This window comes from Physeter macrocephalus, chromosome 8 (genome assembly GCF_002837175.3).
Source record: "Physeter macrocephalus isolate SW-GA chromosome 8, ASM283717v5, whole genome shotgun sequence".
Lineage (NCBI taxonomy): Eukaryota > Metazoa > Chordata > Mammalia > Artiodactyla > Physeteridae > Physeter > Physeter macrocephalus.
In genome coordinates, this window is record NC_041221.1 from 78,335,539 (window position 1) to 78,348,791 (window position 13,253).

The 13,253-nt window shown below is 39.9% G+C and overlaps 1 protein-coding gene and 1 non-coding gene across 9 annotated transcripts in view; one reads left to right on the forward strand and one right to left on the reverse strand.

Moving 5' to 3' along the window:
* The window catches only part of PDE8B (phosphodiesterase 8B), a 281,364-nt gene that overhangs the window by 145,539 nt on the left and 122,572 nt on the right, over positions 1-13,253 (forward strand). For all 8 annotated transcript variants that reach the window (XM_024121540.2, XM_024121557.2, XM_055086624.1 and 5 more), the window contains 2 exons: positions 4,590-4,678; positions 11,474-11,552. In XM_024121540.2, the coding sequence (XP_023977308.1) occupies positions 4,590-4,678; positions 11,474-11,552 (168 nt within the window). The remainder of the gene's footprint in view (positions 1-4,589; positions 4,679-11,473; positions 11,553-13,253) is intronic.
* LOC112065702 (U6 spliceosomal RNA) lies at positions 6,206-6,312 on the reverse strand. Its single transcript, XR_002892199.1, has one exon. It is a non-coding gene; the product is annotated as a U6 spliceosomal RNA (small nuclear RNA).

Sequence of the window (13,253 nt, forward strand, 5' to 3'; positions counted from 1 at the left end):
TTCAGCACCACCAAACCAGCTTTACAACAAATGCTAAAGGAACTTCTCTAGGCAGGAAACACATGAGAAGGAAAAGACCTACAATAACAAACCCCAAACAATTAAGAAAAAGGTAATATGAACATACATATTGATAACTACCTTGCATGTAAATGGATTAAATGCTCCAACTAAAAGACACAGAGTGGCTGAATGGTTAAAAAACAAGACCCATATATATGCTGTCTACAAGAGGCTCACTTCAGACCTAGGAACACATACAGACTGAAAGTGAGGGGATGGAAAAAGATATTCCATGCAAATGGAAATCAAAAGAAAGCTGGAGTAGCAATTCTCATATCAGACAAAATAGACTTTAAAATAAAGACTATTACAAGAAACAAAGAAGAATACTACATAATGATTAAGGGATCAATCCGAGAAGAAAATATAACAATTGTAAATATTAATGCACCCAACATAGGAGCACCTCAATGCATAAGGCAAATGCTAACAGCCAAAAGGGAAATCGACAGTAACACAATAATAGTAGGGGACTTTCACAACCCACTTTCACCAATGGACAGATCATCCAAAATGAAAATAAATAAGGAAACACAAGCTTTAAATGACATATTAAACAAGATGGAATTAATTGATATTTATAGGACATTCCATCCAAAAACAACAGAATACACTTTCTTCTCAAGTGCTCATGGAACATTTTCCAGGATAGATCATATCTTGGGTTCACAAATTAAGCCTTGGTAAATTTAAGAAAATTGAAATCATATCAAGTATCTTTTCCAACTACAATGCTATGAGACTAGGTATCAATTACAGGAAAAAATCTGTAAAAAAATACAAACACATGGAGGTGAAACAGTACACTACTAAATACCCAAGAGGTCACTGAAGAAATCAAAAATACCTAGAGAGAAATGACAATGAAAACACGACAACCCAACACCTACGGGATGCAGCCAAAGCAGTCCTAAGAGGGAAGTTTATAGCAATACAGTCCTACCCTAGGAAACAAGAAACATCTCAAACAACTAACCTTACACCTAAAGCAATTGGAGAAAGAAGAACAAAAAAACCCCAAAGTTAGCAGAAGGGAAGAAATCATAAAGATTACCTCAGAAATAAATGAAAAAGAAATGAAGGAAACAATAGCAAAGATCAATAAAAGTAAAAGCTGGTTCTTTGAGAAGATAAACAAAATTGATAAGCCATTACCCAGACTCATCAAGAAAAAAAGGGAGAAGACTCAAATCTATAGAATTAGAAATGAAAAAGGAGACGTAACAACTGACACTGCAGAAATACAAAGGACCACGAGAGATTACTACAGGCAACTATATGACAATAAAATGGACAACCTGGAAGCAATGGACACATTTTTAGGAAAGCACAACCTTCCGAGACCAAACTAGGCAGAATTAGAAAATATAAACAGACCAATCACAAGCACTGTGTTTAAAAATCTTCCAACGAACAAAAGCCCAGGACCAGATGGCTTCACAGGAGAATTCTATCAAACATTTAGAGAAGAGCTAACACCTATCCTTCTCAAACTCTTCCAAAATATAGCAGAGGGAGGAACACTCCCAAACTCATTCCATGAGGCCGCCATCACCCTGATACCCAAACCAGACAAAGGTGTTCACAAAAACAACTACAGGCCAATATCACTGATGAACACAGATGCAAAAATCCTTGACAAAATACTAGCAAACAGAATCCAACAGCACATTAGAAGGATCATACACCATGATCAAGTGGGGTTTATCCCAGGAATGCAAGGATTCTTCAATATACACAAACCAATGAATGTGATAAGCAGTATTAACAAACTGAAGGAGAAAAACCATATGATCATCTCAATAGATGCAGAAAAAGCTGTCAACAAAATTCAACATGGTTTTGGAAGTTTTAGCCACAGCAATCAGAGAAGAAAAAGAAATAAATGAATCCAAATCAAAAAAGAAGAAGTAATACTGTCACTGTTTGCAGATGACATGATACTATTCATAGAGAATCCTAAAGATGCTGCCAGACAACTACTAGAGCTATTCAATGAATTCGGCAAAGTAGCAGGATACCAAATTAATGCACAGAAATCTCTTGCATCCCTATACACTAATGATGAAAAATCTGAGAGAGAAATTAAGGAAACACTCCCATTTACCATTGCAACAAAAAGAATAAGATACCTAGGAATAAACCTACCTAAGCAGACAAAAGACCTGTATGCAGAAAACTATAAGACACTGATGAAAGAAATTAAAGATGATACAAATAGATGGAGAGATATACCATGTTCTTGGATTGAAAGAATCAACATTGTGAAAATGACTATACTACCCAAAGCAATCTACAGACTCAATGCAATCCCTATCAAACTACCACTGGCATTTTTCACAGGACTAGAACAAAAAAGTTCACAATTTGTATGGAAACACAAAAGACCCCGAATAGCCAAAGCAATCTTGAGAAAGAAAAATGGAGCTAGAGGAATCAGGCTCCTACACTTCAGACTATACTGCAAAGCTACAGTAATCAAGAGAGTTAGGTACTGGCACTAAAACAGAAATATTGATCAGTGGAACAGGATAGAAATGGAAATAAAAATAAACAAATGGGATCTAATGAAACTTAAAAGCTTTTTAGAGCAAAGGAAACCATAAGACAAAAGACAACCCTCAGGATGGGAGAAAATATTTGCAAGCAAAGCAACTGACAAAGGATTAATCTCCAAAATATACAAGCAACTCATGCAGCTCAATATCAAAAAAACAAGCAACCCAATCCAAAAATGGGCAGAAGACCTAAATAGACATTTCTCCAAAGAAGATATACAGATTGCCAACAAGCACATGAGAGGGTGCCCAACATCACTAATCATTAGAGAAATGAAAATCAAAACTATAATGAGGATCACCTCACACCAGTCAGAATGGCCATCATCAAAAAATCTACAAACACTAAATGCTGGAGAGGGTGTGGAGAAAAGAGAACCCTCTTGCACTGTTGGTGGGAATGTAAATTGATACAGCCACTATGGAGAACGGTATGGAGGTTCCTTAAAAAACTAAAGATAGAACTACCATATTATCCATCAACCCCACTACTGGGCATGTACCCTGAGAAAACCATAATTCAAAAACAGTCATGTATCACAGTGTTCATTGCATCTCTATTTACAATAGCCAGGTCATGGAATCAACCTAAGTGTCCATCGACAGATGAATGGATGAAGAAGATGTGGCATATATATGCCATGGATTATTCCTGAAGTGAGAGAGTGGCATTGACATATATACACTACCAAATATAAAATAGATAGCTAGTGGGAAGCAGCTGCATAGCACAGGGAGATCAGCTCGGTGCTTTGTGACCACCTAGAGGGGTGGGATAAGGAGGGTGGGAGGGAGACACTACAGGGAGGTGTTATGGGGATATATGTATATGTATAGCTGATTCACTTTTTTATACAGCAGAAATTAACACAACATTGTAAAACAATTATACTCCCATAAAGATGTTAAATAAATAAATAAAAAGGAAAAAAGAAAAACTTTAGTATGTAAATATGAAAGTGAAAATATAGAATGATTTTATATATATATAAATATATACATATAAAATATATACCTACACACATAGACACAGAGGCATAATAAAGCCTAAGGCAAATAAATTAGACTTAGTCAACAAAAGTTTACTTCTGAGGTTTTCATTTTAAAACAAAGGAACCTGTTTATCCCAACCTTTTCAAAGACTTATTTTATCACAGATCCTTTTTTGTACTTCATGAAGCATCAGCTAACACCGTTCAGAGCTCAGTTACAGACTGACACATCATCTCCACCCGTCCAGCAGCTGAACCAGAACCTCACCATGTTTAACTTTGCTTTGTAAATAGAAAGTATTTCCCTCTGCGTGTGTTCATGGTTCCCCCTCTGTCCTTAGCCCTTCCCAGCTTCCTCCGGGCTGGTGGGGACCAGAGGCACAGGGAAGGTCAGGGAGCTTCTCAGGTATTCCACAGGTAGAAGCCATCCATGCTAGATGTGTGGAAGAGTGTGTGTGTGTGTGTGTGTGTGTGTATGTGTACGTGAGAGAGAGACAGACAGACAGACAGATAGACAGACGTGAGGAGCAGGATGCGTTAGGCACTCAGAAGCTGAGGAAGGAAGCAGACTGCCTCTCCCCACCAGAAGATATCACTCGTAGTGTGGCATGCCATGAACACGTCCAGGCTCAGGTTTTAGAAGACTTTCCTTAGTGCAACAGAAGCACAGGTGTTTCAGTAATTAGCAAGGCTGGGGGAGGTGTTCTATCCCTTGTGTGTTTATTTTCCTGTGAGTGTTCCTAATGTTTCTCCCACCTTTGTTATAAATAACTATGCAATGTTATCTGCTCTCTTGTTTCTTATACATTTAAACAAGCATTTCAAACACCTTGACAACTGTTTTATTTCGTCTTATCTTACCTACTAGTTGTCTTATATAACAGAGTTACCTGAGGTTGGAGAAACTGTTAAGCTTCTTTGACTATTTAAGAAGTAATTGTATATGTCTTATGTATTACTTTTGCTTTTTTTCCAGAGATTTATGGAGAATAGCAGCATAATTGCTTGCTATAATGAACTGATTCAAATAGAACATGGGGAAGTTCGCTCACAGTTCAAGTTAAGGTATGTAGCAAAATAGGATGAATACAAGGTTAACCATTCTGTAGCAAAGCTTGTCTGTCCCCGGGCTGAGGTTCACTGGTTCTTAGCGGAATCCCAGGGATTCTGAAGCTGTTGAACACGTAACCGTAGCTGGTAAATGGCAGAGTCTAAACTGGGAGCCCATTGGTATAATGAAATAAATTGGAGGCGTTTCTTCTTTTGACAATATTTTCCACTATTTACAGCAGTTTAAAAATTATACGCTAGGAAAAGTACTGTTTAACTTCTGTACAATTAGATCGAGATTAAGAATAGCCTTTGAGGATTACTTTCTACTTTGTACTTGCAACATTTATAAATTCCTACTTGGATTGTTATAGATAGGGGCAAACCCGTGGGAATATTTATTATGCTAACTATGGTAATTGCTACGTATCCATGATAGCAATTTCATGAGGCCTGCTTGTGGCCTCAGTATGCATGAAGTATCTTCAAGAAACTGATTTTAAGTCTCTTTACGCATGTCTAGTGCTTTAAGAACTTCTCTCTGGTGCTTACTTCTGAGATGAACAGATTCTCTCAGCGTCTCGGTGGTAGGATGCTCTGCTTCTGGGACGTCTTGGAGTATCAGAGTTGTAGCCCATGCCTGGTTTTGCTCAGGCTCTACTCCAGCACTCTTAGGACCCTGATTTCTTCAACCTACCCCGCTTCAGCAGAGAGAGCAGGGGAAAGAAGAGGCTCTTCATAGCCCACGGCCCCTGGGAGACCAGTCCCAAGTGGCTCCAGGCTATGGGATGCCAGAAGGGCCCTGGCTTCTCTCTCTGGCCCACTGAGGGGTCACAAGGCTTTCAGGCTCAGTGAAAAATAAGTAGTATAGCATCTCATTGAAATGGTTTACTTCTTCCTTGATTACTGAATTTGCATTCAAAGAGAACAGAACCCTTTCTAAACTTAACTTTTCTTGGCCCTCCTCTGTCCCTTGGAAGAAAAATGGATTGGCATGAGCCCTCAGAGGCAGGCCCTTCTGGGGTTCACCCTGCTCAGGGAAGTCAACTGGTGGATAGAGAGCTCTAAGAAATTTAAGTGTGGGGATAAACAGTCCCTTTTGAGGTGGGAAAGTATTAAAAAAAGAATCTCAAACCAGTGGAAATTCTTTGGTAAGGAAGATTACCAAAGATTTTTGAGTGTCAGTTAAATCCCTTGGTTTCTTTGTATCCATATATTTATTAGCTGCAGAGAACTTCATAGAATTTCGTTAGAAAACCGCATTGCCTTTACTATAGCAATTTATGATTTTTAATTGTACATTAATTGTTTTTATTCCTGGGGCTCTCTTCTGTTTTTATTGAGGGTAAAAAGACTTTGTACTTTTATTTTAGATGTTTTCACAATAAATAGGATTAGGAAAAGAGAGATTTCATTTTGGTTTAATTCTTCAACTGTGCGTTTTCTACAGCAAAAATGAACAGCAGACGCCTTATTGCTTTGATAGGTAATTCCTTTATTTTATTTTATTTATTTATTTATTTTAGTATCTCATTTTTTTATTAAAATATGGAACGCTTCACGATTTTGCATGTTATCCTGGCGCAGGGGCCATGCTAATCTTCTCTGTATCGTTCCAATTTTAGTATATGTGCTGCCGAAACAAGCACTCCTCATTTTATTTTAAATGACTACTTGAGTTTTCTTAGGCAGCATTAAATGTGATGGCACATGTAAGAGGTCAGAAGGTGCCTTGCCCATGGGGAGCGTGGCGAAGGCAGGTCTGGCCGTTTGAAATAAACATCCCCAGGCAGCACCAGGGCTAAATGAAAGGGCTTCAAGTTATCGTGCTGATGAAATCTGTTTAGAGCCAGGGCACTGAAAACTTTTCAAGGACTCATTAGGTTCAGAACTCGGCAAGGTTCTAACTACACAACACTCTGTAAGTCCCATAACTTCTCACCCGTCAGTGATGAGCTGTTTGGGAGTGTTGGGCTCGTTGAAAAGGCTCAGGTTCTTAATACAAATCAATGTAAAGCTGGTGTGAATGGACCTCGCCCAGGCAGCAGTGGTCCCAGGAAGGTGGGTTTGCCCAGAACCCCAATCCCCTCACCTTCTGCATCAGCTTCAGCTTGGCTGGTTGGGACCTCTCTTCCCAATCCCAAGCAACCAGCACGAGAGCAGCCCCTGCAGAGGGGGAGGGAAGGCAAGAGTTCTCCACAGGAGAAGACAGAGGAGGACTAAATGGTCAGTTTCTTTTGATGCTTTTTGGCTGGTTGTACCTCAACTGTCTCCAACTTCTTTTCTGTTTTTTGGAGGAGTAGGGTGTGTGTGTGTGGTTTGACTCTCCCTGGGTGTATGATATCTGGGCCCAGCGGATAGGGGTGGACAGTGACCCTCCATGGTCTCCCCAGCTCCTTAGGACATTCAAGGATGTCTAAAGCATCTACCTGCACCCCAGAGGTTGACAGGCAACTTTGTCACTTGCTGCAGACGGGGAAAATGAGGCTCTTTGTTATACAATGCCAGAATAATTATAGTCTAACTATATAATACTTTTCCCTGCAATTCCACCCCCAGCTGCAGCTAAATACGTGACATTACTAGCATTCTGCAAGGACAGTCTGTACTGCAAGGAAGATGTTGAATGTTGAAGGCAGACGCTTCTGCCCAGTCTTCATGTATGGTAACCATATTTACTTAACCAAGAAAAAAAAGATCATGTGATCAAACATAACATACCTAATTTAAAAATTCCATTATATAGGAATAACTTTTAAAGACAGAACAAAATCACATTTCTGTGTGCATGTGATGAATTACTTTATTGAACAGAACTCATGAAAGGGGGAATGTCTAGGGAAGTTTGGGCTCACTGATGACCATTTATTGCTTATGTTCTTATGCTTCTTTATCATGAAAAGAACTATGTTAACCAAAATACAGATAAGATTTGGCTATTTATTGAGAGTTTAAGCTGATGAGTTTACACTAATCAAGTACGAGCTATTGTTTCATCATTAGGCAGTCTGATATCTGTTACCTAGGGGTTACACCCAAATCATCATGTTTATTTTACTCCAAATCTTAAGACAGTAGCAGTCCTCCATTTTAGAAAGAATCAGTTTCTGATGGGCAAACCTTAGTATTCCGTGGAACACTACATCTCTCATTATTAACTGATATTTATAGAGCACTTTATCCTCACGTGGGCTCTGCGTGACAGCCCCGTGTTACGGAAGTAGAAACTGATCTGTGATGGATTAAAGTAACCGGCCCCTGCTGTGTCACTGCCCAGGAGCGGTGCTGGTGGGTAGCAAGTCCACAGCCCCCTCCCTGCTGCTTCCGAACCCCTGCTGGGATGTGGCTTTGTGTTCAGAATCTTCTCCCTGCACGCTACCACCTTGCCCAGTCCTACCCTTGTTACCGGCAGCCTCAGTGTGTGTGTCTGCGGTGGGGTGTTTGTGTTTTGTTTGAGTAGATTCCAGGGTACCTTTGTTAGGGACACAAGAGGTCATGTAACCCAACCACCCCAGACAACTGACAGAGGAACGCTGAGAGCCGGGAAGACTATGGGCACGATCACAGTTACCCAACAAGTGGGTGGCAGCGCTGGAGTAGAATCCAGGCACCCTGCTTTAAGTCGGATGCACTCTGCACCCCATCAGAGCACTATGTTGTTTGTAGACTTTCTACCTGGGTCCCTGTAATATTTACTTTTTCCCTGCAGACCTTCGCGGACTTTTAAGAAGCTGAAGGGGAAATGGTTACATCACCAGCACTACATGGGCTCTGGTTCCCTTGTGCTTTTTCTACTTTTCCAGCTTCTCAAACTGAAGGCTACTAAAATACACTTGAGGTGCAGAGTTACATGGTTTCCCAAGAACAGAAAATTAATAAAGCTAAGGTTCTTCTGCATGAAGAATATTAATAATTAATACAAGCAATTAAATTCCCAAACTTAAGGAACATGATTCAAATTGATCACCTCATTTTGCTGCAGGTTTATTTAAATAGAACCATCAACCAAATTGGTTTAAAGCCTAGATCTACACATGGCGGTCCAGTAGCGTTTGTCACCGGGGCAATAATCTGCTCGTCCTGCCAATATACTTTCACTTTAACTGTCAATAAGGATCTGCTTTGTCCCATTGGGCATTATACTCTCACAGGATAGTGTATGCTTTGCAGTGAACATCTAATAGATACATTTTGGCAGTTGGAGCTAACATCTTGTATGAGGCAGCCTGTTGAATTGACAAAAACAGTCATACTCTGAAGTAGCTGTTTACATACTTAATTGAGCCACACAGATACTTTAAGAAAATACCTGGGCAAGAGGGGAATTTATCATTTGATCAAATGTTTTAACACTTAATTATCCAGCTCCCAAAGCTAAGGAACTAGCCCACACAGATTGTGCTTTTCCACATCAGACTTCTGGAGGACAGGGGACGCTTTCCCGTTGTGCCGAGTTGGGTTCTGGATCCAAGTGCCTGGAGCAAACTTGGGATAAGACTAGCTCTTGCTTGCCTCTTCATGAGAGGTGATGCAGTAGTGACTTTGGTAACAATTTTAAAGTCCTCTTTGAATTCTTTTTCACAGTTTAAATGATCATGTTTACCAATGCAGCAATGCTAATAGGACAGTTTACAGTTAACATTAGGTAGACTGGAGCAATTTATTTTATTTTATTTTATTTACTTTTTTAATTGAAGTATAGTTTCTGTACAATATTATAGGTTACAATATAGTGATTCACAATTTTTTAAGGTTATACTCCATTTATAGTTATTATAAAATATTGTTATACAATATATTCTTATAGCTTATTTTATACCTAATAGTTTGTACCTCTTAATCCCTTACCCCTTATTGCCCCTCTCTCCTTCCCTCTCCCCACTGGTTACCACCAGTTTGTACTCTATATCTGTGAGTCTGCTTTTTGGTTATATTCACTAGTTTGGGTTTTTTTTGCTTTTTTTTTTTAGATTCCACATGTAAGTGATATCATACAGTATTTGTCTTTCTCTGTCTGACTTATTTCACTTAGCATAATATCCTTCAAGTCCATCCATGTTGCTGCAAATGTCAAAATTTTGTTCTTTTTTATGGCTGAGTAGTATTCCATTGTATATATATATACCACATCTTTATCCATTCATCTGTCGATGGACACCTGGTTTGCTTCCATATCTTGGCTATTGTGACTAATGCTGCTATGAATATTGGGGTATATCTGTGTTTTTGAATTAGTGTGTTTGTTTTTTTCAGATGTATACCCAGGAGTGAAATTGCTGGGTCATATGGTAGTTCTATTTTTAGTTTTTTGAGAACCCTAGACTGGAGCCATTTAAATAAGAAAACATCCCACACCCATCAGAAATCTCAGTGGGGTTAGGGTTATGTTCTCCTCCACTCACCTGCATCATGATTACTTACTTTACTTACCCTCCCACAACTGTGTCTTCATCTCTGTAGCGAAAGGAACAGTACCCGTCAATGGGCTAAAATCCTTCCCTTTCTGTGCAGGCTGCCTTGCTATTATTGAAAGTAGTTCTTGGTTTGATATTTCAGATACACTTATGCGAAAAGATAGGTTATGATTCACTTTTCTTCTCACCAACAGCCTTTGAAAGCTTTAGAGAACAAAAAATATTATTCTGAGATCTTACAAATAACAAGTACTATGTCTTGAACTCTTATATCATCCCAAGTATTTTGAGACACGCCTCACATAAACTGTTTTGATTCTTACAACAACCTGTAAGATGTGTTATCTTCATTTTATAGATGAGGAAACTGAGGGCCAGCAGAGACAAAACATTGCCCAAGGTCCCATAACTGGCCAAATACCGAACCAAGTTTCACCCAGTTTCTTCTCCTCTCTCCCTTGTAAACAGTTCAAAATAGAATGGCAAAGTTAGATGCCTTATGAGAGGGAAAAATGAATAACGTTATAAGAGTTCTTTTTATAAGAAGAAACATCAATCCAGTAGATTAACATTTTTTTTTGGTAATGTATAAGAAAGCCTTCACTGGGATTCTTTAAACAGCCAGTACAAATAACAAAGCTCTAGTAACTAGCCACATACTTGCTGGGTTAGATAGTAAATAACTTACTGTATTTGGAGTTGCTCTAAATTTGGAAGGTAGTTAAAATGTTACCCAAGAAATTGAGAAATTGAAATGATTTCAAATATTCCAGATATACAAGGAAGGTCATCAAGAATAGTGCCCACCTGGAGAGCTGTAAAATGAACCAGGCAAGGGGAATTCAGCCTTATTTGCCTTTCATCAGGCTGGTGGGTGTAGCAAGTACCATAAAGGCTTGCTTATCTAGGTCGTAAAAGTAAGAAAAGAAGAAAATGTTTCCCTGTCTGTTGCAAAAGGCCAGAATACATCAGATCTAATTTGGGCTTAATTAGGTTTTTCTAATTGATGGGGATGGGACTTCTCCATGACTGCTGCTGTGAATGGAACAGAAGAATGTCATTGACATAGAACATAGGGGCCTATGAGACCATCTCCTGCATCTTTGTTCTCTTGTGTCAGTATGAAGGTTTCAACCAGCACATACGGAGTTCATTCCACGATCCATGATGATTTTGCCAGATTACATTGTTCTGTCTTATGATATGCATAGAAATGCATGCTATTGTTTATTCATTTAGTTTGAAAGGCTAGGTTTCTTTTTTTTTTTCCCCAAAACATAATATCAAAAGGTACTTGGTTTTAATGAACCTGAGGAACTGTTTACTTTGATAAATTAACAGATGAAATGCTCATGGTTTTCCAGCAGAACTAACATCAATCTTTTGCAACTTTCAGGGCCTGTAATTCAGTGTTTACAGCATTAGACCACTGTCATGAAGCCATAGAAATCACAAGCGATGACCACGTGATTCAGGTACGGGGACACTTTTTATCTTTAGGTGTCAAAATAAAGCCTTTCTAGTTTGAGCCATCCTTTTTCAAGCACTTTGCTGTAATTCTCACATTTCAGCACATTTTCTTTGGAGAAAGGAACATCAAACTATGCAAGGAAAGCTGATATTCTTAAGCTAAGAATTAGATACTCAAGAAGAATAAAAATTAGTTCAGGTTGGAGCCTGTGGTTTCTTTCACAGAGATGGGGTAAATTCTTTAGACTATGCAGGAAGACACTGTTTATACAGAAGTATGTCAGAATTGTAGAGTAACTGCTTACACATGCCTTGGGAACAGAATGTTGTGAACAGTCCTCAGTTACCTGCCTACAGTTGGTATTCCAGTTATAAAGCACTCTTATACAATACTAAAGTCACCTTCCTAAAGAAATGTGCATAGCAGACAAACCTTTATTGAATTAAAGTTGTCTTATTATCTGTTGGAAGGTAAGACATTTACACTTTAAAAATACTCTGAAATGTAGACTTTCCACTGATGGGCACTGACCTGACTGCCCTTGGTTTGCATAGTGGCACCAGGTGTGAAGAACATTTGCTACCATCGGTAGAGACCAAGGATAGTGTCCAACACACAGTGGCCCCATAACAGGGCCTCACACATGCTCTCCTGTGAAACTCCCACTGCACACACAGACACCCTGCTCTCACACGGGGTCAATGACATCAGTAGCCCACCGTGCCCAGGCCCTATCATCAACACGCTCATGAGATTATCTCATTTGCATTCAGGAACCCTATGAAAGAGACATAAGGGCCTGATAATACAGATGGGGAAACTGAGGCCCAGGAAGGCCAAGGAACTTATCCAAGGAAAGCCCCAATAATAAATACTGGAACCAAAACATCCAGCCATGTCTTTCTGACTTCAAAGCCTTCCTACCTCGTTCCCTGTTGGGCTATATTTTTAGAATTTGTTTTTCTGGCTGTCCCATGACCTGGGTCTGAAGGCTTCCTCATGTTGCTGCCTATTACTGGCCCACCTGCCCACAGATCTGCCCTGAACCACAGTGAAATCAGACATGTTTCTGTTACAGACTGAGCACAAACCCCACAGCTCTCCTACTTCTACCTGGATTTGAACAGTCAATTCTGTTCATGAAACACGTTTGCTTTGCACTTCCCTCTTTTTTTTTTTTTTACAAGAAAAACCCAGAAATTTATTCATATGTACTTGTATAACAGGGAGATATCCAGGGAAAAGGAGATAATTCGCACCTCCCTCTTTTACGGGGAAGCCGGGTTGTGATTTTAGTGATGAGGAGAAGGGGATCTCTGCTCCCTACCAGCCTTGTAATCTTGCAGACAGTCCTTTAACAGGCAACTGAGTCCTTCCTTCTACAGTTAGCTCCTGGTGGTTACGAAACCTGTATCTCTAGGAGACGTGATATGGCGATGATGTCACATGAATCACCTGCCAGCCTTTACCTTGAAGAGGAAGAAGCAGGGGTTGAGGACAATGGGTGCCTGGGAAGGGGAATCCCTGTATTAAAAGGGAAACTGACCTGACTGCCGGCTTTTTCTTGGGGCGCCCTCTCAGACTGCTTTAAAAACCTACCTGCAGGGGCTTCCCTGGTGGCGCAGCGGTTGCGCGTCCGCCTGCCGATGCAGGGGAACCGGGTTCGCGCCCCGGTCTGGGAGGATCCCACATGCCGCGGAGCGGC